General features: G+C 40.4%; 1 protein-coding gene across 1 annotated transcript in view; it reads left to right on the top strand.

Annotated features, from left to right (window-relative positions):
• The first annotated feature begins 1849 nt into the window (after positions 1-1849).
• EPHX4 (epoxide hydrolase 4) overlaps positions 1850-27656 on the top strand; it is a 29709-nt gene continuing 3902 nt past the window's right edge. The window contains exons 1-6 of the mRNA XM_003933308.4: positions 1850-2234; positions 4287-4372; positions 14017-14174; positions 17573-17701; positions 23447-23550; positions 26254-26402. Of these exons, the coding sequence (XP_003933357.1) occupies positions 2004-2234; positions 4287-4372; positions 14017-14174; positions 17573-17701; positions 23447-23550; positions 26254-26402 (857 nt within the window). The 5' untranslated portion in view covers positions 1850-2003. The remainder of the gene's footprint in view (positions 2235-4286; positions 4373-14016; positions 14175-17572; positions 17702-23446; positions 23551-26253; positions 26403-27656) is intronic.

The following is a 27656-nucleotide window of genomic DNA, read 5'->3' as shown; positions in this document are numbered from 1 at the left end:
ACTTAATGAATAGTAAATATATTTTCCTTATGATTTTAACATTTTTCTTTATTATAAAAATACAGTACATATTACATAAACATTTGTTAATTGACTGTTTTGGTCAACAGTAAGCTATTAGTACTTAAGTTTGATGGGACTCAAAAGTCATACATGGATTTCCAGATATGAGAGGGGTCAGCAACACTAACCCCTGCCTTGTTCAAAGGTCAATTGTATAACTCTCACACAATACTAAAGTAAATTCAAAATTGTACAGCCACTCTGGAAACCAGTTTGACAGTTTTGCCTTAAAAAAAAAACAACGCTTAACTCCTGATCCAGTGATCCCACTTCCAGATATTTATCTAAGTGAAATAAAAACAAATTTATACACACACACACACACACACAGTGAAAATTTATAGTAGACTCATAACAGCCAAAAACGGGAAAACACTAAGGTCCCTCAACTGCAGAACTAATAACTACTGTGGCATATCCATTCAATAAGACAGTAATCGGCAGTTAAAGAAACGCACAATTCACCAATAGCAAGGTTGAATCTCAAATACATTATACTCAGTGGAGACAGAAACCAAAAGTTACAAACATGATTCCATGTATACAATATTTCTGGGGGGAAAAACCTTTATAGGGACAGAAAACAGACCCGTGGGTGCCAGGAGCTTGACTTTACATCCACAGAGGCCAACTTGCCATTTTCTATCTGGGCTATTAACAACTTTGAACCTAGTTGGAGAATCAATCTCTTCAGAAGATTGTCAGGAATAAAGTAAAAGTGTCCTTAATGTAGTACAAACATCGTTTACTGCTCCTTCCCGCCTGGTGCCTGATACTGCGTGATCCGGAAAATGGGTTAATGAAATTCTAGCAGTGCTGGACGATGGAGGATGTGAACCCTGGTCAGGACAGGAGTGGCAACATCGGTGCTGAGGCTGAGACACCTATGGAGGACTGTCACTCCCACGGCTTCCAGTGCTTGGAGGAATCCTTGGGTGTGTGGCCTTCTTGGCCAGGCTTCTGCGGCCTCACGTTATTGGAGCATTCGTTGTATCCCTGAGGTTGCAGCTCTCTCTTAAGTTTGCTGTGGCTGAGCCAGGCAAGGCATAGGCGGATTTCTACAGAAATTATGGCTCCATGAAAGATTTTGAGAAGAGGAAGGTTGGTATCTTTCAGAGTGCAGAGTAATTTTGTACTATAAGGAATCTCTTTGGGTATAATAACATGGACGTTTGTCACTGACCTGTGTCCCTGAACTGTAACACACGAACATGTGGGCTTAGAAATAGTTTTGCTTAGGCCGGGCGCGGTGGCTCAAGCCTGTAATCCCAGCACTTTGGGAGGCTGAGGCGGGTGGATCACAAGGTCGAGAGATCGAGACCATCCTGGTCAACATGGTGAAACCCCGTCTCTACTAAAAATACAAAAAATTAGCTGGGCATGGTGGCGCGTGCCTGTAATCCCAGCTACTCAGGAGGCTGAGGCAGGAGAATTGCCTGAACCCAGGAGGCGGAGGTTGCGGTGAGCCGAGATCGCGCCATTGCACTCCAGCCTGGGTAACAAGAGCGAAACTCCGTCTCAAAAAAAAAAAAAAAAAAAAAAGAAAAGAAAAGAAATAGTTTTGCTTGATACATGGAGAACAAAGAAGAACGCGTGGCGCTTCCTTCCCTGGTGCCCAGGATGGTTTGGGAAAGTCTCGCCTTCATCCTCCCCACAGTTTGGCGATTTTGAAACGGGATCTCGCTCTCCGCGGAAGACTGCAGAGCTCTGCACCCCGGCCTGGCCCGGCGCACCTCGCAGGCCCGGCTCTCCCCTGCGCGCTCCGGGCCGGGTGCGGCGCGTGTGCGGAGCCGCAGCGGTGACACGCAACGCCGGCCGCCCCGGGCCGGGGGAGGCGCGCGCCGAGCGGCGACGGCGGGCGGGCCTGGCGCGCAGCGGCGCTCGCTCGCCGGCTCCCGAGGAAGAGCAGCGGGCCCCGCCGCCGCCGCTGCCGCCGCCCGATGGCGAAGCTGCGGGACTGCCTGCCGCGCTTGATGCTCACGCTCCGGTCCCTGCTCTTCTGGTCCCTGGTCTACTGCTACTGCGGGCTCTGCGCCTCCATCCACCTGCTCAAACTTTTGTGGAGCCTCGGCAAGGGGCCGGCGCAGACCTTCCGGCGGCCCGCCCGGGAGAACCCGCCCGCCTGCCTGAGCGACCCCTCCTTGGGCACCCACTGCTACGTGCGGATCAAGGTGAAGGACGGCGCGGGCCTGGCGGGAGCGGGAGGGAGCATGACGGCCGCGAGGGCAGGGGGCGTCGGGCTGCTCCTGCCGAGACGCCGACTCAGCGTCCCCTAGTGTCCCGGCGGGAGGGGTCGGGTCCCTGTGTGCCGTGTGTGTGTGTGTGTGTGTGTGTGTGTGTGCGCGCGCGCGCGCGCGCGTGTGTGTGTGTGTGCGTGTGTGCGCGCGCGCTTCTTTAATCAGGGTCCTGTTCTATTACTGTCCCCCGACCCCACACAACCCAGAATAATCCTGCTCTTTTTCCAGCAAGGGGAAGCTGCCTCCTGTCACCAATTTGCCCTTTAGAGCTCAGATCAGCTGTAGGGAATTGTTCCTTGTGGCACCCTAATGTCTCAGGAGGATGTTCTTGCCCAATTTTAGAGATAATAAGAGTAAATAGAATAAGTCTTTGGCAGTCATTAGTTTATTATGATCACAGACAACTTAGGTAGCATGAAACAGTAAGTAAATTGTGTGTGTTTGTGGAGAGGAATGCAGACTTATGAAGTTAGAGACCAAAGGAAAGGAATCAAAGGTAAATCCAGCCATGCCTGGAGACTCTAATTGTTCAAGCTTCCTCACAGCCCACAGATATTGTTTCCTGAGGCTCCAGGTGGTGGAGGAAAATAGTTCCCTGCAGTCTGACTCACAGGCCTTTCAAACCCAGCCTCATAAAAGGGGAGTCACCAAGTCCTGATTTCCTGTTAGGAGCTAAATTGCCCTGCAGCTGAAGTTCAGAAGGGCAAGAGAACTTTCTTGCCTGGGATCCACACAAGAATACAATCTGTTAAGATTTGTAAAGACAAAACTGAAAAACTTAGGACAGTGCCTGGTGCATAGTCAGTGCACTGAAGTATCTGCTAATTAAATCCAGTCAAGTGCCCATGGCATTTCATCCTCCAAGACTCACCACCAATAAAAGAAGTGAGGAGTGAAAGTAGTATAAGAATCATCTGGAATTTCATAAAATGCCTTTCCTCTGTCTCTGACCACCTAAAGAGCTTCCCCAAAGACAGAACGAAGGAGTGGAAAGAAAATTGTCCTGGGAGTTGTCAAGTAGGAGATTCTGGTCACAGTCCTGCTGTCAACCATTTTATGGCACATGTTACCATCTTTGGGCCTCAATCTGTAAAATGCTTCTTTCACATCTGAAAACTCAGTTGCTTGAGTTGCCTGATATTCAAAACCCGATGTCTATGTGCAGCTTCTGGTTCTTGATTTCTTCCTAGCTTGCTTGATTTCAGAGTTTTTTGCTTTTTTCTTGCTGCTCCCTCTACTTGCCTCCATTCAGTTTGCTTAGTGTTTGCTTGACTTCCTGTCTCATTCCCATGTTTTAAAATTTTCCTTGGGTCTTCTTGTCTCCCACACGCAGACGGAAGTCTTGAGCACTCAGGGCGTTCTGTTATTAGAAATGCACACTGACATGACACGAGGAGCAGGCAGCAAGGGGAACAGAACATGCAACACTCAAAATAATAATGTGGGAAGGAGAGACCTAAAAATAAGAGAAGGAGGTGTGAATTATATAACTGATTGCACAGCCCTTGACGGGCAAGCTGAGGAAAGTCGATTACTAAGAGGTAAACATGGCAGAAATATAAATTCAGATTAGAATTATTTACATGTCCTGCAGCATTAGAGGGAAATGAAATGTGACACATCAGTAAGATGAAGGTGACCAACAGTAAGATGAAAATTGCAAATTGTGACATTGCTTCAAAAGCTCATAATATATAAATTGACCTTGTACTGGAATAAGAAGAGAAGATACTGTCAAGGGAGTGTTGACAAAGCGAATCTGTCAATTTGCCCTATTAATAGGTCATGGGTTTGCTTTTCTTTCTGAAAATTAATAAAAGTACATTTTTCTCTTGATGTTAAAAATAAGGCAATTAAGTATGATGAAGATATTGTAAATACACAAATTTAAAAATATAAGACAAGTGATTGTTTTTTAGTAAAATGGAAATGCTAAATATATTTCTTTGACAGTCAACACTAAAATTCCATGCCGTCTACTTTCAGGATTCAGGGTTAAGATTTCACTATGTTGCTGCTGGAGAAAGAGGCAAACCACTTATGCTGCTGCTTCATGGATTTCCAGAATTCTGGTAAACTTACCAACTAATATTTATTGTTACATTAAAACTTGTCTTATTTTCTCTGTTCATTTTGTGCTGCTGTAACAGAATATCACAGTCTGGGTAATTTATAATGAACATACATTTACTTTCTCCGAGTTCCGGAGGCTGAGAAGTTCAGAAACAAGGTGCCACATCTGACAAGGGCCTTCTTGCTGCAACATCACATGGCAGAGGAGGAAGGGCAAAGGGGCAAAAGGGGCTGAAATTGCCCTTTCCTAATGGCAGTATTTCCATCTATAAGGGCAGAGCCCGAATGACCTAATCACTTCTTAAAGGTCCCACCTCTTAATACTGTTATAATGGCAACTTTTGAGACAGGGTCTTACTCTGTCACCCAGGCTGGGGCACAGGGGCATGATCACAGTTCACTGCTACAGCTTCAACCTCCCAGGTTTAAGCAATCCTCCCACCTCAGCCTACCAAGTAGCTGGGACTATAGGCATCTACCACCACACCTGGCTTTGTTTTTGTTGTTGTTGTTTGTTTTTTTTGTTTGTTTTTAAGAGTTGGGGTCTGCTATGTTGCCCAGGTTGGTCTTGAACTCCTGGGATCAAGCAATCCTCCCACCTTGGCCTCCCAAAGTGCTGGAATCACAGGTGTGAGCCACCACACCAAGCCTCTTGTAATGACTTTTAACAGACCTACTTTTTGATCATGTGCCCAAAATTCGTATTCCGAAATGCTGCTGAAGCACAGCAGTGGTTTTCCTCCTAAAGAGACCCACCTGCTACCATTTGTAATTTATATACTTTTTGACAATTAAAAGAAGTATCTTTTAATGTTTCAAATTTCTGAAATAGTAACAAAACAGTTTGGACAGAGTATCTACTATAGACCAACTACAACACTGGATGGGGAAAGGAGATTTTAAACAAATCAAAGACCTGGAGTCGGAAGCTTTTGGTTAGGCTGGGGGAGAAGGCAGAGAGCAGAGGACTCATGGAAACTGAAAATGAACTATTTCCTATGAACAGAGCAACAGGTTTATATGAATGCAGGATAAATTAAGTACCTAAACAGTTCATATTAGGAAGAAAATCTAGAGCCCAAAACATGCAATTATTATTTACTGTCTTCATTCATTTTTGTTGCTATAACAAAATACCTAAGATTGGGTAATTTATAAAACAACAGAAATTTCTTTCTCACCATTCTGGAGACTTGGAAGTCCAGGATCAAGGTACCAGCAGGTTCAGAGTCTGGTGATGTCCATGTCTGTGTGTCCAAGATGATGCCTTGTTGGTGTGTCCTCTGGAGGCAAATAAACTTCAACATATAAATTTTGAGAGAACACATTCAGACAGCAGTTATGGAAGGAGGAGTGTTCTATTCTCTATTGACCCCAATGGGCCACATAAGTACAGATGAAAGCAACATATGTTTAATCTTTATTTTTTTTTTTTATGAACATCTTTAAAAGAGGTGGTACATATCATGGCAGTAAAAAGAAAACCAGTTTTTGCTAGCACAGAGCTGTAAGAAATAGTTCATAAACCAAATAAGTCACGAAATTGATTTATTTAAAAGCCCAATTCCCTTAGTTGACTCAAAGGTAACTATCTGGTGTATTTTGAAAGATCCAGGACAATATCCTGTCCCCAAAATTCTCCCCTACTATCTTATAATACCTAGAATTCCACCATTACAGATTTCTTGCCTCCTTTAGAGTCTTAAAGATTTTATGTCACTCAAAATCCTGATTTAAAATGCATTTAGCACTAAAGGATTACTATCTTAAGACTTTTTTATATTTTTTAGACAGTCTTGCTCTGTTGCCCAGGCTGGAGTGCAGTGGTGCAATCCCAGCTCATCACAACCTCCATCTCCTGGGTTCAAGTGATTCTCCTCCTTCAGCCTCCCGAGCAGTTGGGATTACAAGTGTGTACCACACTCAGCTAATTTTTGAAGTTTTAGTAGATACAAGGTTTCACCATGTTGGCCAGGCCTGTCTCAAACTCCTGACCTCAGGTGATCTGCCCACCTTGGCCTCTCAAAATGCTGGGATTACAGGTGTGAGCCACCATGCCTGGCCCACTTTAATTAATACTTTGTGAGTGAAAGGGACTTTATGAATAAATGTATTAAGGATATTAGTGTACTAGGAAGTATTAGGCGCTGAAGAAAAGAGTGGAAGATGGCAAAGACACCTATACCTAATAATTTTGCCAGATTAAGAAGTCTTCCTTAGAAGATCAGAGGACACACCTGCATGAAGATTTTTTTCCCTTCTGGATTCATATACATAAATAAACATAGGTCATTTGCATGTTATGCTTTGATTTATTCTTTCATTTGGAGACAGCTTAATGAAGTGGTAGATTAGCAATTCGAGCATATGCATGTGGACTCACCTCTTGGAGTGCATGGCATGATTAGTTCACAGTAAAATGTTACTCAGAAGCATTGGTCAAATCTGCCTAATGCAGCATGAGCAGGACATTCTGGCTCAGCCACTAATTTGCTGCAAGATACCACATAGTCATCTACAATAATCTTGCAGAGTTGTGTGAGGATGAAGAGAGTCAAAAACGTGAAAAAATCTTTCACGTGGCCCCAGTGAATACTCAGTAAACATTCATTTTCTTCCTTCATTCCCATTCATTCAGCTTGGAGATCCATGCATCAGATAATTTCCTAACTTTGCTGATGATAATGATAATAGTTAACATTTTCTGATCATTTACTATGAGCCAGGTACTACTCTTTTTTATTTTTATTTTAAGTTCCAGAATACACGTGTAGGACATTTAGATTTGTTACATAGGTAAATGTGTGGCATGGTGGTTTGCTGCACCTGTCAACCCACCACCTAGGTATTAAGTCCAGCATGCATTAGCTATTTATCCGGATGCTCTCCCTCTCCCCACCCCCTCCCCACAGCCTCCAAGCCCTAGTGTGTGTTGTTCCCCTCCCGAGCCAGGTACTCTTATGTTTTATATATACCATCTCATTTAAGCCTCGTAGCTACCCTTCTGAAGTTGGCAGTATCAGAAAGTCAGATGCCCCTTGTTCTGGAAAGTCAGGGATGACCTCTGCTGTTTGTTCTCATTCTATAGGAATTATAGTAATCTCATTCCATAACATGCATGGAGTTTTACCTTTCAAATTTCATACCTTATACAAACATTCAAGAGGGTGTTAGGAAGTCAGCCAATAATATAAAAATACCCTAATCTAACATTTTAAATCATCATCCTAAATAAAATTCAAGATCTGCATCAGGGAGATGGTGTTTAACTTTTTAGAAAGAAAATAAAAGATTTAAAAACTATTTTCTTTTCTTTTTTGAGATGGGGTCTCGCTCTGTCACCCAGGCTGGAGTACAATGGCGCACTCTCAGCTCACTGCAACCTCTGCCTCCCAGGTTTAAGCAATTCTCCTGCCTTAGCCTCCTGAGTAGCTGGGATTACAGGTGTGCAGCACCATGCCCGGCTAATTTTTGTATTTTTAATAGAGAAGGGGTATCACCATGTTGATCAGGCTGGTTTCGAACTCCTGAACTCATGATCTGCCTGCCTCAGCCTCCCAAAGTGCTGGGATTACAGATGTAAGCCACTGCGCCTGGCAAAAGCTATTTTCTTTCTCTACCTCACATTAACCCCAGTATTTGTCCATTCTTATTCCTCTGGAACTTCACCTCTTTACATGTGGAACAATATACACAAAGATAAAAATGAACCTACAGTCACATTCACACAGGTCAGTAGATGCTCTCTGTCATGTTCTAAGAGATTTTGTGCATGGTTTTCACAGTCATGTCTCATTATTTATTCTTCATGAGAGCCCTTTTGCAAAATAGAAATGGCTGGTGATTCTTGTCCTAGAATCTTCAGGGGATGAAACAGCCTAGGAGGGGTCCAGCACTGGTCCCTGTACATCATTTCCATTTGCTCCAGCAAAGTCAAGTCTTCAATGTATCCAAAATGGATCTGGTCATTGTGAGGAATGGTTTAGTTTTTGGAAAGCTTCTAGAAATATGTTCACTCTGAAAAGCCATAGATTAAGATCTTCATATGTGAAGATCGTAGACAGGCATGAGTTCCTTCTATTCACTAAGTCTGTCATCCGTTACTTCAGCAAGAACATTGCTACAATTTAAAACAGCAACAACTACAAATGCAGATAGCTCAGCTACTCAAATAGATAATATTGAATTCATTGAACTTTACTGATCATTAATCTGAAAGCTACCTGGTTGTTCAGGGAGCATCCGAAAATACTAGATGGCGATTTTTGGTGATCAGATATCTCTGGAGTATGTCCTACTCTAAACCAAGACCCCTGTTGATGCTCACTCTTGTCTTTCTTTCGATTAATCAAATTGCCAATGTTACCCATTATGAGGTCTAGTCAATCCATTGAGGTGCTCGTGGAAACAATTAATAGAAAAAAAGTGGGGGCGGGGATCTTAGAATTTAGAACAAAACTCTAGGGCTTAAGTTTTAGGATAAATCTCTTTTTTAATTTAATTTTTTCATTTTAAAGTCCAAAAAAATACTTCATACATGATATTTCAAATCAATTTCAATTTACATTTCAAATTTAAATGTTATTCCTCTAGCAATTAAGTTTTGACTAAATACACATGAAAGTATATGATTGATTATAGGTTAAGCAGGTCAGAAATATTTGATACAATAAAAACAAAAACAAAAAACCATGAATTGATCATGTATGTGGAAGTGCTTTTTAAAAAGAAAAGCACCATACAAATGAAACATATTATCTGCATTTATCATTTCCTGAGAATAGCTGTTGAGAAATGGTGATATTTAATGTATATGATTAGCTGTTACACAGCAACAATAAAATCCTGGGTCTTCTCAAAATCTAAAGGAAATATTAAACAAGATATACATCTACGGGATCTTTGACTAAATTAACCCAAAATAAGGGTATTTGTCAAAGGATCATTTTTCTCCCACTCTCTCTCCACTCCAATTTGCATCTCCTTTAAAAATATTTTGAGCTGAAGCAGGCAATTTCTTTGAGTCGTCTTCATCTCCAGCTGTATGGAATGTATGCGTCATCACTCAAGTGCTGAGACGAGTGAGGGCCCTCCATCATACAGCTGAATGCAGAAGCCAACAACTGTGGCTTTTCTCTGTGGTGAAGAGGAAGAGGAGAGTCACATCTGAATGTGGCCAGGCTAGCCTGGTAAAAACCAGGAGCCCTCCTTAGGTAAAGAACAATCAATGGGAAAGAGATTGGTTATTTTTCCTGAGTGTCCTCTGCTATAACTAAAGCTACCAGAAAAAAAAGCAATGTGGATGAAAATAATTTTGCTTATTTATAATATTTTCAGAGTTACTGCTTTTGTAATGTGTTTCATTCCTATATCAAGGAGATTGTTTTTGCTTTATTTACATAAATGGTATGTCCATCAGTCTAATACTGGGGTGACTTCTCTGTTTCAGTTTAGGGCTAATGTGTAAATCAAATGTGTATTATTTATGAACCCAGAAGATGACAGTTAAAAATTATTCTTTAGTAATTTATTAAAAATATTTGGTTGCCCTATTTCTTAGAATTGTTTATGATACTGTTTGGCTTCACTCATTGTTAAAAGAAGTAGCCGAATTTATTTTTAAGTCAATTTAAATTATTTCTGATATGACATGCAGGTATCTGTAATCCAATTCTAAATGTAAAATGTTGCAGGATTAAGTCAAATTCTACCTTGAAATCTCTAATTAAATTCTAAATGAAGACACAGACCCTTAAAGTATTAAAACAACGTGGAGTTCAACAGAAACTGAATACAAATTCCCCAATAGGAATTTGGGACCGTTAGCTGTCATTGTCTCAAGGTTCAAACTGGGACAAAATTCCTGCTACACAACTGATACTTCTAGCACTATCATTACTGTGTTTTTATTTGTTTGTTCCTTCACTCACTCAACAAATCCTAATTAAGCACCTACAAGGGCTAGATATGCTCACAGCCAATCCACGAAACAATCTTGTGGAAGAGCCAGGTCTCAACAGTGACGTGTACCCCCACACTGAAGAGTGTACATACGAGTGCAAAAGCACTAAACTGGCTCGCCCACCCCAGTTGTAATGGAAAGAGCTGGAAAGTCTCCTAGAGGAGGAGATGCCCCATGTGATCAGGAGTTAATTGAAGGGTGAGAGTCAGGGATTGCGGGGTAACAGGGGAATGATGGGGAGTGAGGGTATTTCAGATAAAGGAAACCACATGAACAAAGTCGTAAAAGCAAAAACCAATATCCCTATTGGTTCACCTATTTCAACCTAGTGCTGCAGAGGCAGTGTAACATGGACTCTGGGGCCAGATTCCCTGGACTGGAATCCTGGCTCTGCTGTTTGCTGACTCTGTGACCTTTGGTACTTCAATTAACCTTGCTTTCCTTCTGTTTCTTCATCTGTAAAGTGAAGATAATAATAATACCTACTTCATAGTATTGTTTTGAAAATCAATATTACCTTACAAAAAGCACTTAGAATTGGGCCTGGCATGTAGTAAGAATGGTAGAGATGTTAGCTTTTTTTTTTATTACAAAGCAAATGACAGAGAAGGTAAAGTACTCTGGCTGGAAGAGTGGGCAATAGCCAAATCTTTCAGATGTTTTTTCTGCTAGAATAATGAGCTGGAGCTTCATGTTATGAATCACAGGGAGTCAGGAAAGGATCTTCAGCAGGGAAATGACATAAGTTTGGTTGCTTTTGCTACATCCCTCTGGTTTTGTAGAAGATAGAGCAGAGGGTGAATGAAAGGGACACACTTAGACCAAGCAAGAGGCTGCTGCCTAAATGGAGGCCTGAATTAAGGTAATGATAGTATGGTAGACAGGAGTGTTTTTTTTTTTTGTTTGTTTGTTTTTTTTTTGAGACGGAGTTTCGCTCTTGTTACCCAGGCTGGAGTGCAATGGCGCGATCTTGGCTCACCGCAACCTCCGCCTCCCGGGTTCAGGCAATTCTCCTGCCTCAGCCTCCTGAGTAGCTGGGATTACAGGCACGCGCCACCATGCCCAGCTAATTTTTTTTGTATTTTTAGTAGAGACGGGGTTTCACCATGTTGACCAGGATGGTCTCGATCTCTTGACCTTGTGATCCACCCGCCTCAGCCTCCCAAAGTGCTGGGATTACAGGCTTGAGCCACCGCGCCCGGCCACAGGAGTGTTTAAATCAATATTTAAGAGGTTAAATGCACAGAACTTTATTGATTGGGTGTGATGGATTATAAAGAGGGAAGAATTAGACTCCAGTTACGAAAACATAAAAAATCAATTCAAAATTTTAGTAACGCAGATGAGAAAATAATACAATCACATGTGCTGACAGATGTGTATCTTTAAAGAAACAAGCTGCTTTATTTGTTACAACTCACAGACAAGATCAACATTACTATATAGCCTAGCCAAAAAAGACATGTTTATTAACATTGTCTTTTTTGTTGCTGTTCTGTTTTCTGTTTTGTTGTTGTTATTGTTGTTGTTGTTGTTGTTGTTAACATTTGCAAATCTATCTTGGTAATGCTTTGGCAGATTTTCATAAATCATAAATATTCTAGTGGTCAAAAATTCTATATGCATTCATAATTCCAAACATGTGTCTGACACCCTTCCTGATAATCTTTCTGTTGATGTAAGATGGTTGATTTGTTACAATGAATTTTTTTTTTTTTTTTTTTTGGCAGGTTCTGGCTCTGTCACCCAGGCTGGAGTGCAGTGGTGCAATGATAGGTCACTGCAAACTTCACCCCCTGGGCTCAAGCCATTGTCCCACCTCAGGCTCCTGAGTAGCTGGGATCACAAGCACACGATACCATACTTCGCTAATTTTTTAATTTTTTGTAGAGACAGGATTTCACCATGTTGCCCGGGCTGGTCTTGGACTCCTGAGCTCAAGTTATCTGCCCACCTCGGCCTCCCAAAGTGCTGGGATTACTGTTACATTGACCTTACTGCTTTGTGTCACTTCTCATTGCAGCCTCCCTCTCCCTGTTGGTTTATAATCTAACATTACAATCTTTACACTGGTTTATAATCTTAACATTTGGTTGTGTTAGCTTGCCTGCTGCACTCCAAAAGTATTTTCAGACAGTGATCTCCCATTTGGCTTGTATCAGATAACTTTACACTGTATTTCTATGAACAAATGTGCACATAGATGCTTTTTTTAATGCATGTTTTGAGTCCCATAACATAGTCGCTTTTAAAAATCCATGTCTTTTTTTCCTGTAAGTTATCTAAAATGGTTTTGCTTATTTGAAGAAGAAAATCTCATGGATCTATTTCAATTTCAATGAATTCTACAGTTCCATGATCAAACAGAAAGGGAATGCCTGCTTCAGCAGTGACCTCCAGAACTTGGCTACAGCACTATGGCCATTCTAATTGGTCAGTGCTGGTGCCATTTTGGTTGGTAAATGTTTTTAGTAGCCCTGTTGCCTATACACATGGTTCAGGATCTTCTCCACAGAATTTTGCTTTAGCAAGCTAAGGTTTATCTTAAATGGCTGTTTCAATATTAGATTTTTACAGTGATAATTTTTTTAAAAATCTTCAGACTTTTTCACCCTTAAATAAGCTGTGGTTATTACTAAAACATTGACCCTATTTGACAGTGGAGTAAGGTGAGTAAAATCTACTTTTGAGAGAAATATATAAAATTTCATCTAGTAAATTTTTTCAGAGAATTAGATGGTTCTGCAATACAGAAGCATTTTACTTATGTTACTCCACCAAAATCCTGGGCGAAATAAGCACTCAGATGTTCTGGTAAAACTCTCAAGCTCATCTTCCTACTCACTTTTTTGCACTTTATAATCAATTTATTATCTAGGAATTCAGGCTGTATAACTAGCTATTCACAGTACAGATTCCCTGGTGGCTATATACACCATTTAAGAAAAGCTTAAAATATTGACTTATTGGCCAGACATGTTATCTCACACCTGTAATCCTAGCACTTTAGGAGGCCAAGGCAGGAGGATCATTCAAGCCAGGTGTTCGAGACCAGCCTGGGCAACATAGTGAGACCCTGTTTCAATGGACTTATTAAGACATATATAAGTACATCGATTTTAGTATCTGATACTGTGTAGTTTCTGTAAATAGTGGCACTTTGTTACCCTCTACTGGAATTGGTAAAAAAATAAATAAATAAATAATTCTAATAGCATGTCAGTGTTTCCTTCTCAAGTAGATCTCTTTCCTGCTGACTTGCAACTATATATCTGTTCTAAAAATAAGAAATTTCTTACAGTTTTCCGCTGAGAAAATCCGAAATGTGGCCAGGTACCATGGCTCACACCTGTAATCTCACCACTCTGGGAAGCTAAGGCATTAGGATCACTTGAGCCCAGAAGTTTGAGACCAGCCCTGGCAACATAGGGAGACCCCCATGTCTACAAAAGAATTTTAAAATTAGCTGGGCATGATGGTATGCAACTGTAGTCTCAGATTTTTGGGAGCTGAAGCAGGAGAATAACTTGAGCCACGGAGGTTGAGGCTTCAGTGAGCTGTGACTGCAAAAACTCTGTCTCCAAAAAAAAAAAAAGAAAGAAAGAAAAGAAAAAGAAAATCTGTAATGTTACTCTTTGTACTAGTTAATATGGTATTTTAATGTTTCCTTTTTTCCTTCAGGTATTCTTGGCGTTACCAGCTGAGAGAATTTAAAAGTGAATATCGAGTTGTAGCACTGGATTTGAGAGGTTATGGAGAAACAGATGCTCCCATTCATCGAGAGAATTATAAATTGGACTGTCTAATTACAGACATAAAGGATATTTTAGATTCTTTAGGTAGGTTAGCTTAAAACAAAACAACTCTTTTTAAGGGACAAACAGTCAACAAATTGTGAATTGATTACTTCTTTTCTTGGGAGCATGCGTATTCCATCTACCCCAACTTATCTGTATCCTGTCACCACGGTTTCAGGTAGTCAGCCCAAAATATCTATAAAGGAAATTTAAAATGACGTATCCAGGGCAACTATTCCACCTACCAGCCAAGAATGACTTTTCAGATTTGTTTTTGAAAATAGACCTAATGAACTGGGTGCTGTGGCTCACACCTATAATCCCAGCACTTTGGGAGGCTGAGGCAGACGGATCGCCTGAGGTCAGAAGTTGAAGATCAGCCTGGCCAACATGGTGAAATCCTGTCTCTCCTAAAAGTACAAAAATTAGCCAGGCGTGGTGGCAGACACCTGTAATCCCAGCTACTCAGGAGGCTGAGGCAGGAGAATTGCTTGAACCCAGGAAGCAGAGGTTGCAGTGAGCCAATACCGTGCCATTTGCACTCCATCCTGGGCAACAAGAGCAAGACTCTGCCTCCAAAAAAAAAAAAAAGAAAAAAGACCTAATGTATGTTGTTTATTATTTTCAGAAATGATTATTGAAAATTTGTATTCTTTTTTTTTTTTTTTTTTTTTTTTGAGACAGAGTTTTGCTCTTGTTACCCAGGCTGGAGTGCAATGGCGCGATCTCAGCTCACCGCAACTTCCGCCTCCTGGGTTCAAGCAATTCTTCTGCCTCAGCCTCCTGAGTAGCTGGGATTACAGGTACGCGCCACCATGCCCAGCTAATTTTTTGTATTTTTAGTAGAGACGGGGTTTCACCATGTTGACCAGGATGGTCTCGATCTCTTGACCTCGTGATCCACCTGCCTCGGCCTCCCAAAGTGCTGGGATTACAGGCTTGAGCCACCATGCCTGGCCCTAAAATTTTATTCTTGACTTAGAAAATTTATTTCTTTAGAACACATAACTAAATATTCATTTAAAAATGTTATAAGATACAGAAACACTTGCATTATTTCTGTTGTATCAATCAGTTAGAACCACATAATACTGTGTAACAGACAACCTCAGATTCGGTGGCAGAGGGTCATAACCATTTTTTCCTATGCTCATGGATCTGCAGATTAACCTTAGCGGGGACTCCTCTGGTCTTTACCTCAGGCTGCAGGTCCAGCTGGGACTGGCTCCTCTCTGTGAGTTGGGCTGGAGCCCAAGATAAAGGGGAGTGGCTGCCTGAGGGAAGCTTTTCTGGCCTTGGTAGAGGGTGAGCCTAGCTGCACAAGCTTAAGTTTCTACCAGCAGCCCTTGGTCAAAGCAAGTCATATGGTGGAGCCCAAATTCATGTCATACAGCCACCATGAGACCAAAGCAAATCACATGGCCAAGTCTAAAATCAAAGGGGCAGCAAGTAGACTCCTTCTATGACTGTAGGAAGAAGGAGAGGGTAAATATTTTTTAACAATAATCCAATCTATTAATACAATATCCCTTTTGACTGAAACCAAGCTGCTATCATCGGTATGTTAATGGAACCAATATGGTGAGAAACACCATGAAATCAAAGGCACTTTCTACAGTAGTCTAATGAGAGCATAGATCAGACCAAAATTTTTAGAGGAGAAAAAAATGGATGAGGTCTAGGGGTATCACATGAAATATTGTCATTTAGTCTGATTATAGTAAAAGAGACTCAGACACTGATTTTGAACAATTATATTTCAGATTTTGTGATAATTCAGTCAGACCTGGCCTAAATTTGTCATCATGAAATTTTTAGGCAAATAATTAATATCAACAAGATGTATGTGTGTGTGTGTGTGTATGTCTATGTGTGTGTATCAGTATAGTGGTGAGGAGTGATGGTAAAAGGTACTTCCTGGAAAGAATTAAGCAATTTTAAGTACTCCAGGAATAAATTTCAAATGAATTTTATCCATCCATACAATGGAAATCCTGTAGGAATCTCTATTAATCAACATTTTAACCTACTTTAGATTACTGAGTGATTACATGAAATGAAACTGGTGCAAAACTGACTTTTCATTACTTCAATTTGACATCACAGTTCCAAATTAGTGGCAAATTTTCTGTGTTTAGTTGTACATAGGATTTATGAAGTTAGGAAAGAAATAGATGCTTCCTGGAAATAAATATTTATGAGTTGGACATAGATGAGACATTTATAATTTTACTATCACTAGAAATTTCTGAGCATTCAAAAAATAACCCAGGCTGGGCGCAATGGCTCACTCCTGTAGTCCTAACATTTTAGGAGGCCAAGGTGGGTTGATCACCTGAAGTCAGGAGTTCAAGACCAACCTGACCATCATGGTGAAACCCCATCTTAAAAAAAAAAAAAAAGGCCGGGCGCGGTGGCTCAAGCTTGTAATCCCAGCACTTTGGGAGGCCGAGGTGGGTGGATCACGAGATCGAGAGATCGAGACCATCCTGGTCAACATGGTGAAACCCCATCTCTACTAAAAATACAAAAAATTAGCTGGGCATGGTGGCACGTGCCTGTAATCCCGGCTACTCAGGAGGCTGAGGTAGGAGAATTGCCTGAACCCAGGAGGCGGAGGTTGCGGTGAGCCGAGATCGCGCCATTGCACTCCAGCCTGGGTAACAAGAGTGAAACTCCGTCTCAAAAAAACAAAACAAAACAAAACAAAACATGAAATAACCTTGCTTATGACTTTATTATGTCCAGTCTTTACCATGGTTTCCAAACTCAGGTCCATGGGACAAGAGCTATTTCCGATTTTTTTTGTTTGTTTTGTACCCCTCAGGGTCTCAATCTTGCTCTGTCACCCAGGCTGGAGTGCAGTGCCATGATCATGGCTCACTGCAGCCTTGAACTACTGGACTCAAGGGATCCTCCCACCTCAGGCTCTAGAGTTGCTGGTACTACAGATGGGCACCACCACACCTGGCTAATTTATTTTTTTTGTTGAGATGGTGGCAGGGGGGTCTGACTGTGTTGCCCAGGATGGTCTCGAACTTAAGCAATCCTTCTGCTTTGGCCTCTCAAGTGTTGAGATTATAGGTGTAAGCCACCACACACTGACCTATTTCAGATTTTATATATATATTATATATATGTGTGTGTGTGTGTATAAATATATATATGTGTGTGTGTATATAAATACCTATGTGTGTGTGTGTGTGTGTGTGTGTGTGTGTGTATGGATTCCTGGAAGAGATTCTCAACCTATAGGTTTAGAGTGGAGCTATCTAAGTGATGTACAGACACGTTTTGGAACCCCTGAATTATGTATAAATTGCATAATTAGGATAAGATAATGAAAAGAGGTGTTTCAGAAGTATAACTATTTTATGTGAGGTAACAGTGCACTCACCTGTTTCTTTTTAATGATGTCAACATGTATTTCTTGATTACAGGGTATAGCAAATGTGTTCTTATTGGCCATGACTGGGGAGGCATGATTGCTTGGCTAATTGCCATCTGTTATCCTGAAATGGTGATGAAGCTTATTGTTATTAACTTCCCTCATCCAAATGTATTTACAGGTGAGTTTAAGTTTTCATCAAAACAGTACTGCTAATATGACAGTTCACTCTTGCCACTGACATTTTGGATTATGAACAGCAAAATTTGGTTACTATAATATTTTAAAATTAAGTGATTAAACCATGATAGCACATGACAGTGTATAACAGATACCTTGGTTTTAAACCTTCCTGAGGAATCTAAGAAAATTTAGCTTTGTGCTTGCTCACATAATTTTATTCCTTCAAAAAAATATTTTACTGTTAACTTGGGGAGGGATAAAGGGAAAAATGCAATGATGTTGCTTTAACAATAATGAATCTTGACAGCCTATAAATATATTTTTTTCTTGATTGACTGCTTTGGCTGTCAGGAATAGCAGTATTCTTTAAAGCAGCAGTTCTGACATTTTTGGTCTTAGGGTTCTTTATGATCTTAAAATTATTAAAGATCCCACTGAGCTTTTAATTATATGGTTTATAAGTATTCATGTATTAGAAGTCAAAACAGAAATGTAAAAATATATATGCTGGCCGGGCGCGGTGGCTTATGCCTATAATCCCAACACTTTAGGAGGCCGAGGTGGGTGGATCAAGATGTCGAGAGATCGAGACCAACCTGGTCAACATGGTGAAACCCCGTCTCTACTAAAAATACAAAAATTAGCTGGGCATGATGGCACAGTCTGTAGTCCCAACTACTCAGGAGGCTGAGGCAGGAGAATTGCTTGAACCCAGGAGGCGGAGGTTGCGGTGAGCCGAGATCGAGCCATTGCACTCTAGCCTGGGTAACAAGAGTGAAACTCCTTCTCAAAAAAAAAAAAAAAAAAAAGTATGCTAATTCATCAAAAGAAAAGATTACATGATAACTTAAATAACTTTTTTTTATTGCATTTTAGGTTTTGGGGTAATAACGTATTTTAATTAAAACTAACTACATCTTCCAAAACAAAATTTTAGTGAAAAGAGTGTCATTATTTTACATTTTTGCAAATCTCTTCAATCTGTTCCAATATGTTGTTTGAATTGAAGTATATGAAGAAATCTGGACTCATACAGATTTGTAATTGGAAAAGGGAGGAGTATTTTAATAGCCTTTTTGGATAACTGTGGATTTTCTTTAATACTACATCAAACTTAAAAATTAATGTTTTGTTTTGCTGTTTTTGAGACAGAGTCTTGCTCTATTGCCCTGGCTGGAGTGCCATGGCACCATCTTGGCTCACTGCAACCTCCGCCTCCCTAGTTCCAGAGATTCTCCTGCCTCAGCTGCCTAATTAGCTGGGATTATAGGCATACACCACCTCGCCTGGCTAAGTTTTGTATTTTTAGTAGAGATGGGGTTTGAGCATGCTGGCCATGTTGGTCTCGAAAGCCTGACCTCATGATCCACCTGCCTCAGACTCCCGAAGTGCTGGGATTATAGGCATGAACCATCACACGCAGCCAATGGTTTCTTATAGGTAACAATGTGGAATGTGATGACATGTAAATGATTTTTTATACTGTGCTCTATTAAAACACACAGGTCTCCCTAGCACTTTTATTGGATCTTTTATCCAGCCTGGTTTTGTATCATCATGCATTGGAATATGTTGGTTCACTGATTTATGCAGATCTTCCATAAGTTGACACATTTATCATACAGTATTTAAAAAATCACATTCTTTGACATTATCCTAATATCATCAGAAAAGCCTTTAAAGTATTGCAAAGTGGTGAAGCTCACAATAGCAGATACAAGTTTTCCAAAGTTCTAAGGTTCATTTGAAAGTCTGATTTTTATCAATGGCAACAAATACTGATGATTGTTTTCCTTGATTTGACAGGCTCACTTTGCTAATTTTCAAGAGATTATCAGCCAAATACTAATGTTTGACTGATGATAGGTTGTTAATCATTCTTTCAAAGTAAAAACAATGTTACATTTAAAAATGCAGCTAAGGCCCAAGCTTGTAATCCCAGCACTTTGGGAGGCCGAGGCGGGTGGATCACGAGGTCGAGAGATCGAGACCATCCTGGTCAACATGGTGAAACCCCGTCTCTACTCAAAATACAAAAAACTAGCTGGGCGTGGTGGCACATGCCTGTAATTCCAGCTACTCAGGAGGCTGAGGCAGGAGAATTGCCTGAACCCAGGAGGCGGAGGTTGCGGTCAGCCGAGATCGCGCCATTGCATTCCAGCCTGGGTAACAAGAGCGAAACTCTGTCACCAAAAAAAAAAAAAATGCAGCTAAAAATTAGCCAGGTGTGGTTGTGTGTGCCTGTAGTCCCAACTACCTGGGGGAGCAGAGGCAGGAAGGTCACTTGAGCTCAGGAGGTCAGGCCGCAGTGAGCTGAGATTGTGCCACTGTACTCCAGCCTTGGTGACAAAGTGAGACCCTGTCTCAAAAAAAAAAAGAAAAAAAAAGGAGCTAATTCAACCCATCAACTCAAACAATTGTAGAAGTGCTTTTCCCTGAGACAATCATTGTATTTGTGTTGTCTTGAGACAACAGAACTGCTTTTTGTGTACTTTCTATTTAATCACTTAGAATATTAAAAGCATGTACTCAAAGGTCAAGTTTAATTAATATTTTCTGCTATTTCATCAAGGATGCTGTTAAGTGAAACTAGCACTTAATTAAATTTAATTAATTAGTTAGTTTGCCACCAGTGTGTGCTGGTGAAGAATAGGATGACTACTAGTATTGTTCAGTGCTACTGCCTTGATTTGTGCTAAAGTAGCAGTGGCTTCATTGCTTTTGTAGTATTGGTGCAAATATCAACATGGTGAGAAAAAAGCAAATAAATATATTAATATTGCTCTGAAATAGTTTTAACCACCTGGATACCTTAAAAGGGTCATGGGAATGCCCAGGGATTCACATGGATGATACTTTGAGAACCTGTATTTTCAAGGGAATTCTCAAAAACTTAATAGTGATTAAAGACCTGTGATAGCTGGGCATGGTGGCACGTGCCTGTAATCCCAGCTACTTAGGAGGCTGAGGCAGGAGAATTGCCTGAGACCAGGAGGCGGAGGTTGCGGTGAGCCGAGATCTCGCCATTGCACTCCAGCCTGGGTAACAAGAGCGAAACTCCGTCTCAAAAAAAAAAAAAAAAAAAAAAAGACCTGTGAAAAATGGCCAGGCACATTTTTATTTGGTTTTGGCAAAAAATTATAATTTTGTACTCTTTAGAAGTTTTCTGAGGTTCAGGTACTACTACTATACAGCAGGACTCTAGGAAATAAAAATTCAGAAGCACATATTTCTATTTTTTTTCTCAAAATTAAGCAGATAAGGAAGAAAGGGACCATGACTACGTAAATATATAAGTAAATATAAATGTAAGAGATGTATTTTAGATACATATCCAACTGAAGTATCACTGTTGAGGTATAGTAGGATGGATGCTTAGGATTCAAATGTCCTGAGAGTCATTGTATTTTTCTAGGTTGAATTAAACAGCAGAAGTCATTCTACGTGCATGTTCAATTGATCAGGACCCTGAAGTAAATGTTATTTTAGTGGTGGTGCTATGTGGACAAATTGCAATTGGTGATTTCAACAAGAAAATACTTGAAATATTTCTGGAATTATTTTATCAATAATAGTTTCCACCCTATCAGGTCAATATGAGGTTTTCAAATAACTTGCCTATATTTTTCCCTTAATTGTATTGATATCTTTTAATGCAGGGGTGAATAAATCTTGTTCAATTATGACTTTGTAAAACTTTAGTATAACAATGGTAAACTTATCTGAAAATTATGTTTCTAAAAACTCTATGTTGAATATAGTGATGAAATTAGAAATAAGAAAAAATGACTTTTATAGTAAAGGAAATAAAATTGCATAGTATGCAAGCATACATGCCTTTTTTCCCATTTTTTAGAGACAGGATCTCACATTGTCCTCCCTCCTTGATTCCAATGGCCTAATCATAGTCACTGCAGCCTTGACATCAAGGCTGGGCTCAAGTGATCCTTTCACCTCAGCCTCCCAAGTAGCTGGGATTATAGGCTTATACTACCACACCCAGCTAATTTTTTATATTTTTTGTAGAGATAGGTTCTTGCTATGTTGCCCAGGCTGGTCTTAAACCCTTGGCTTCAAGCAATCTTCCTGCCTTAGCCTCTCAAAGCACTGGGATTACAGGCATGAGACACCATGCCTGCCTGTACACACTGTTTTTTTTTTTTTTTTTTTTGAGACGGAGTTTCGCTCTTGTTACCCAGGCTGGAGTGCAATGGCGCGATCTCGGCTCACCGCAACCTCCGCCTCCTGGGCTCAGGCAATTCTCCTGCCTCAGCCTCCTGAGTAGCTGGGATTACAGGCATGCGCCACCATGCCCAGCTAATTTTTTGTATTTTTAGTAGAGACGGGGTTTCACCATGTTGACCGGGATGGTCTCGATCTCTTGACCTTGTGATCCACCCGCCTCGGCCTCCCAAAGTGCTGGGATTACAGGCTTGAGCCACCGCACCTGGCCTTTACACACTTTTTTATAATATATGATTATATTACTCCCCACTTTAAAACTTTAGTGTCTCCCCAAAGCACTTAAAATCTTACTATTCTGGTCCTACATGATCAGGCTTCTGCTTTTCTCTCTGACTCATCATATACCGTCTTCTTTTTATTCATCATACGCCAGCCACACAGGCCTTTCGGCATCTGGAATGTACCAAGCCCAGGATCTGCTTGCTGTTCCTGGATGTTCTCCCTAGATCTTTGCACAGCTGACTCCCTCTTACTATTCAGTACTCAGCAAACATATCACATCCCCAGAGAGGCCTTCTCGACCACTTCTACTACACAGTAGTCCCTTCACCCCGCCCTACCACCACTGTCAATCAGATTGTCTTCTTTTATTTTCTTTACAGTATTATTGCTCTCTAAAGTGATCTCGTATTTGTTACCTATTTATTGTGTAAGCGCATTGTTTATGGGAAACTTTCTGTCTTGTCCACTGCCAAATCCCCTGGCACATAGTAGATAGTCAAATATTCATTGAATGAATGGGTTTTTCTAGATACATGAATTAACTTACAGGAAAAACTTCAGTTCCTTTTGAGGCCAAATGAACAAGGTGTTTAATTTGAATCAACCTGTAAGGAATATCTTATAAACATCAGAATATTACATCACCACATATTCCTAGGAAAAGTGGTAGGTCACTGACAATGACCTTGGAGGAAAAGCAGTGTTGTTTGGGCTTCCTGTTCCCTTTTGAGTCAAAATTTCATTAAGTGAAACTTCCTTTTTATTTAAAGTGGTATAAGGCTAGGTGTGGTGGCTCAAGCCTGTAATCCCAGCACTTTGAGAGGCCGAGGCGGGCAAATCACCTGAGGTCAGGAGTTTGAAACCAGCCTGGCCAACATGGTGAAACCCCATTTCTACTAAAAATATAAAAAATTAGCCAGGTGCGGTGGTGGGCGCCTATAATCCTAGCTACTCAGGAGGCTGAGGCAGGAGAATCTCTTGAACCTGGGAGGTGGAGGTTGCAGTGAGCCAAGATTGCACCACTGCACTCCAGCCTGGTTGACAGAGCAAGACTCTGTCTCAAAAATAATAATAATAAAATAAAGTGGTATAAATTTTGTAAATACCAGAAATACTCATAATAAGATATAAGAGCATAGAAATTGTTCCAAAGAAGCCTTGCTTATGGATTATTTTATGGGATCATCTTAAAGTGAAATTGTCCTAAAAAGAAGTTCTTCTAACAGTAAGTAATTTATACTCTTGGATAAGGTCTAACATGGCATTTTAATTTCAGAATATATTTTACGACACCCTGCTCAGCTGTTCAAATCCAGTCATTACTACTTCTTCCAAATACCATGGTTCCCAGAATTTATGTTCTCAATAAATGATTTCAAGGTAAGCCATGCAAATCAAACAAATAATGTATTATTATTATTATTATTATTAATGAAAAATATTTCAAAGTCTACCTTGAAGAAGAATAATAAGAAATGAAAGGAAATTATTAAAACTTAACAAATGGTTTTAAGAACTTACATGTAGGCTTGCTTATTTTTATAGCCTCTGTTTCTGTATATAAATACCTGGCTGTTTTTTTTTTTTTTTTTTTTGAGACGGAGTTTTTGCTCTTGTTACCCAGGCTGGAGTGCAATGGCGCGATCTCGGCTCACCGCAACCTCTGCCTCCTGGGTTCAGGCAATTCTCCTGCCTCAGCCTCCCGAGTAGCTGGGATTACAGGCACGTGCCACCATGCCCAGCTAATTTTTTGCACTTTTAGTAGAGACGGGGTTTCACCATGTTGACCAGGATGGTCTCGATCTCTCGACCTCGTGATCCACCCGCCTCGGCCTCCCAAAGTGCTGGGATTACAGGCTTGAGCCACCGCGCCCGGCCAATAGCTGGCTGTTTTTAATTTTTTGTGAGACAGTGCCCCTACAGGCATATCCCTTTTTAGAGAATATCTCATGGGGATCGGAGGGAAGACAAATGTCAGGTTTAACAGCAGCAGAAGTAGAAGACTTCGGGGTGAAAAAAAAAAGCTCTTCACAAACTAAACACGTAGATGTTAGTGTCACATGTACACTGACACTAGTAGTCATATGCAAGTATCTTGGACATTTATTTAAAGCTTTTTTAATTTTAGTTTTTGTTTTGCTTTGTTTTTGAGACAGGAACTGGCTTTGTCACCCAGGCTGGAGTGCAGTGGCACAATTACAGCTTACTGCAGCCTCGGCCTCCCAGGCTCAAGCAATCCTCCCACCTCAGCCTCCCAAGTAGCTGCTACTACAGGTGTACACCACCATGCCTGGCTAATTTTTGTATTTTTTGTAGAGACTGGGTTGTACCACGTTGCCCAGGCTGGTCTGAAACTCCTGGCCTCAAGTGATGCACCCACCTCATCTTCCCAAAGTGCTGGATTATAGGCATGAGCCACCAATCCTGGCCAAAATGCGTCTTATGTGTCCAACATGGTGTTAGATATTGGTGAGGATTTTTAAAAGGCATAATCTAAAGGCCAGGCGCGGTGGCTCAAGCCTGTAATCCCAGCACTTTGGGAGGCCGAGGCAGGTGGATCACGAGGTCAAGAGATCGAGACCATCCTGGTCAACATGGTGAAACCCCATCTCTACTAAAAATACAAAAATTAGCTGAGCATGGTGGTGCATGCCTGTAATCCCAGCTACTCAGGAGGCTGAGGCAGGAGAATTGCCTGAGCCCAGGAGGCGGAGGTTGCGGTGAGCCGAGATCACGCCATTGCACTCCAGCCTGGGTAACAAGAGCGAAACTCCGTCTCGGGAAAAAAAAAAAAAAAAAAAAAAAGGCATAATCTAATTTTACCTGTAATAATTCTGGGTGTAACTGTGATGGGATAAGAATTTTAAAACAAAAAACAAAAAAACCTAACCCAATGCCACTATCAAATGTAACATCATAAATGGCAACTCCTCAATATCATTTAATACCCATTCAAATTTCATTAACTATCATAACTGTCTTGATATACTACTTTATTTGTTTGAATCAGGAACCAAAATCTATATCTTATATTTAGCTTTACGACTTTATAAATGCACAGTAGTGCCTTCTTTGTTTTCTTTTCTTATTTTTTAAAAAATATCACTTATTTATTGAAGAAATTTACCTTGAGGAAAGAGCTACATTTTGGATTTGACTGATTGCTTCATCATGGTAATATTTGACTTGTTCCTCTAACCCTTGTTTTCCTACTTCATAGGCACTGATGATCTAGAGCCTTGATTAAATTTTAATTTGAAAAGAATACTTAGTAGGTGGTGCTGTGTATTTCTTAACGCATCCCGTCAGGGAAGCACATGAAACCAGTGAGCTCATAAGTTGTCAGCCTATCCAAAATTTTCTAATATCCTGCCAAATTAATTTTATCAATGTATTAGTGATCATAGTCTAGGCCCATTATTCATTAGGGTATGAAAAATGGTGATTTTCTAATTTTATAATTCTTTCTGCTTTTTAGATTCTGCTATAAAGAAGAATTTATCCACATTTACAATTTATTCTGAAATATAGTTCACACAAGAATGGAGGGATATATGCTCATTCTTTTTCTTTTACAAACAACGTTTAGAGTAATGAGTATATATTTGCTATTAGTTATAGTCATTATTCTTTTGGATGCCCAAATTGTCCCACAGTAGGCATTAAATGAGGCATCCCTTCAGGTTGGCTCTTGTGGTTTTTGGACATAATCCCTTTAGTCAGTGATAGCTTGCCTCCTCAATGGCCTGGGCTTATCTTTTATTTGCTGCCCAGGTGGGAAATTAGTCATTTATTCAAGAAACTGTTGAGCTGGGCCTTGTAGAATATAAATAGGCAGCAAGAAGATAGGATGCTTTTTATAAAAATGGAAGTATGCAGAGGGGATTAGAAGGGAAGAATATAGAGGAAAAAAAAAAAGCCAGGAAAGGAGAAATGCATAGAATATGTGTGTATAAACAACGAGATCTCAAACGTGGCTAGAGTAGAAATTAGGAGTTGTCACTGCACAATGACCACCATCTCCTTTCCAAAGCCAAAGATTTAAGCAAAAAGTTTTAATTATTCTCTTCTCACTTAAATTAGGTTTTGAAACATTTGTTTACCAGTCACAGCACTGGCATTGGAAGAAAAGGATGCCAATTAACAACAGAGGATCTTGAAGCTTATATTTATGTCTTTTCTCAGCCTGGAGCATTAAGTGGTCCAATTAACTATTACCGAAATATCTTCAGGTCAGTATAATTTCTTTTAGTTAAATAAAAATATTTAAGTCTGATTCTAAAGGGACACTATTTTATTTGTAAGATTAAGTTCACCACTTTTCCAAAGACTCAAAGTATTTTAATTTTTTAGTAAGTTGCATAATATTTTTATGGGCAATTTCTTTTTTTTAATTTTTAATATTTTTTTTTGAGATCGAGTCTCACTATTGCTGCCCAGGCTAGAGTGCAGTGGCGCAATCTCAGCTCACCACAACCTGCGCCTCCTGGGTTCAAGCGATTCTCCTGACTCAGCCTCCTGCATAGCTGGGATTACAGGCATGCGTTTATGGACAATTTCAAATGTATGGAAAAGTAGACAAAATAATATAACAAATCCTCCATGTAGCTGTCACTTGTTTTATCCACAACTCTATCCACTTATTCTCTCCTTTTAGATTATTTTGAATAGATGTATATTTTTAGTTATTTTTTAATGATGACATATTTATTAAGCAGTATATTCTGGGCTGCATTAGTACTCAGAACATAGTAATGAGCAAAACTAGATAAGGTCTCTGGTCTCACAAAACTTGTGGCCTAGTAAGAAAAACAGACATTAAGCAAATAATCACAGTAATGAGTGAATCGTTATAAACTAACAGAAAGGCTTTGAAAGAAAGAGATGAGAACTGAGGAAATGATGTTAAACAATGAAGTGAAGGATGAGTTAGGTATTGACTAGACAAGACTGGAAATCAGAAGGACTGGCATTCTAGAAAAAGGAAACAACAGGTACCAAAGCCCTATGGGAAGCTGGAAGAGGACTGTAGCTTCAAGCAAGAGAATTAGGACTTCTTAGCTGGAACACAGAAAGTAAGGGTGAGAAGAGCATTATGAGGCTGGGTCCAAGAGGTGGGTAGCAGCTGGCCATGCATAGCCAAGTAGACCATATGAAGGATGTAAGAGCCACGAATGTGAAGCCAGTGAATGAGAATCTCAAGCAGAAAAGAAAAACAACCTACATGTTGTATCTGAGTAAGTTCAGTCTGGCCATAGTGCAGAGAATGTATTGGGAGAATTTTCAGAGTAAATGTGAAATGTGGGGAAACTGTAGCACTCCAGGCTAGAGATGATGGTAACTTGAACAACTAGTCCGAAAACAGTGGAGATGGAGAGAGTGGGCAGATTTAAACGATACTTAAGAGGTAAAATTGACAGGGTTTGGGAGTGGGTTGGAGGAGGAACAAGGAGAGGGATGTCAAATATGGTTCCTGGATTTCTGGC

The sequence above is a fragment of the Saimiri boliviensis genome, chromosome 11 (assembly GCF_048565385.1).
Source record: "Saimiri boliviensis isolate mSaiBol1 chromosome 11, mSaiBol1.pri, whole genome shotgun sequence".
NCBI lineage: Eukaryota > Metazoa > Chordata > Mammalia > Primates > Cebidae > Saimiri > Saimiri boliviensis.
Note: the sequence above shows the minus strand (reverse complement) of the source record. Positions and strands in the feature narration are given on the sequence as shown.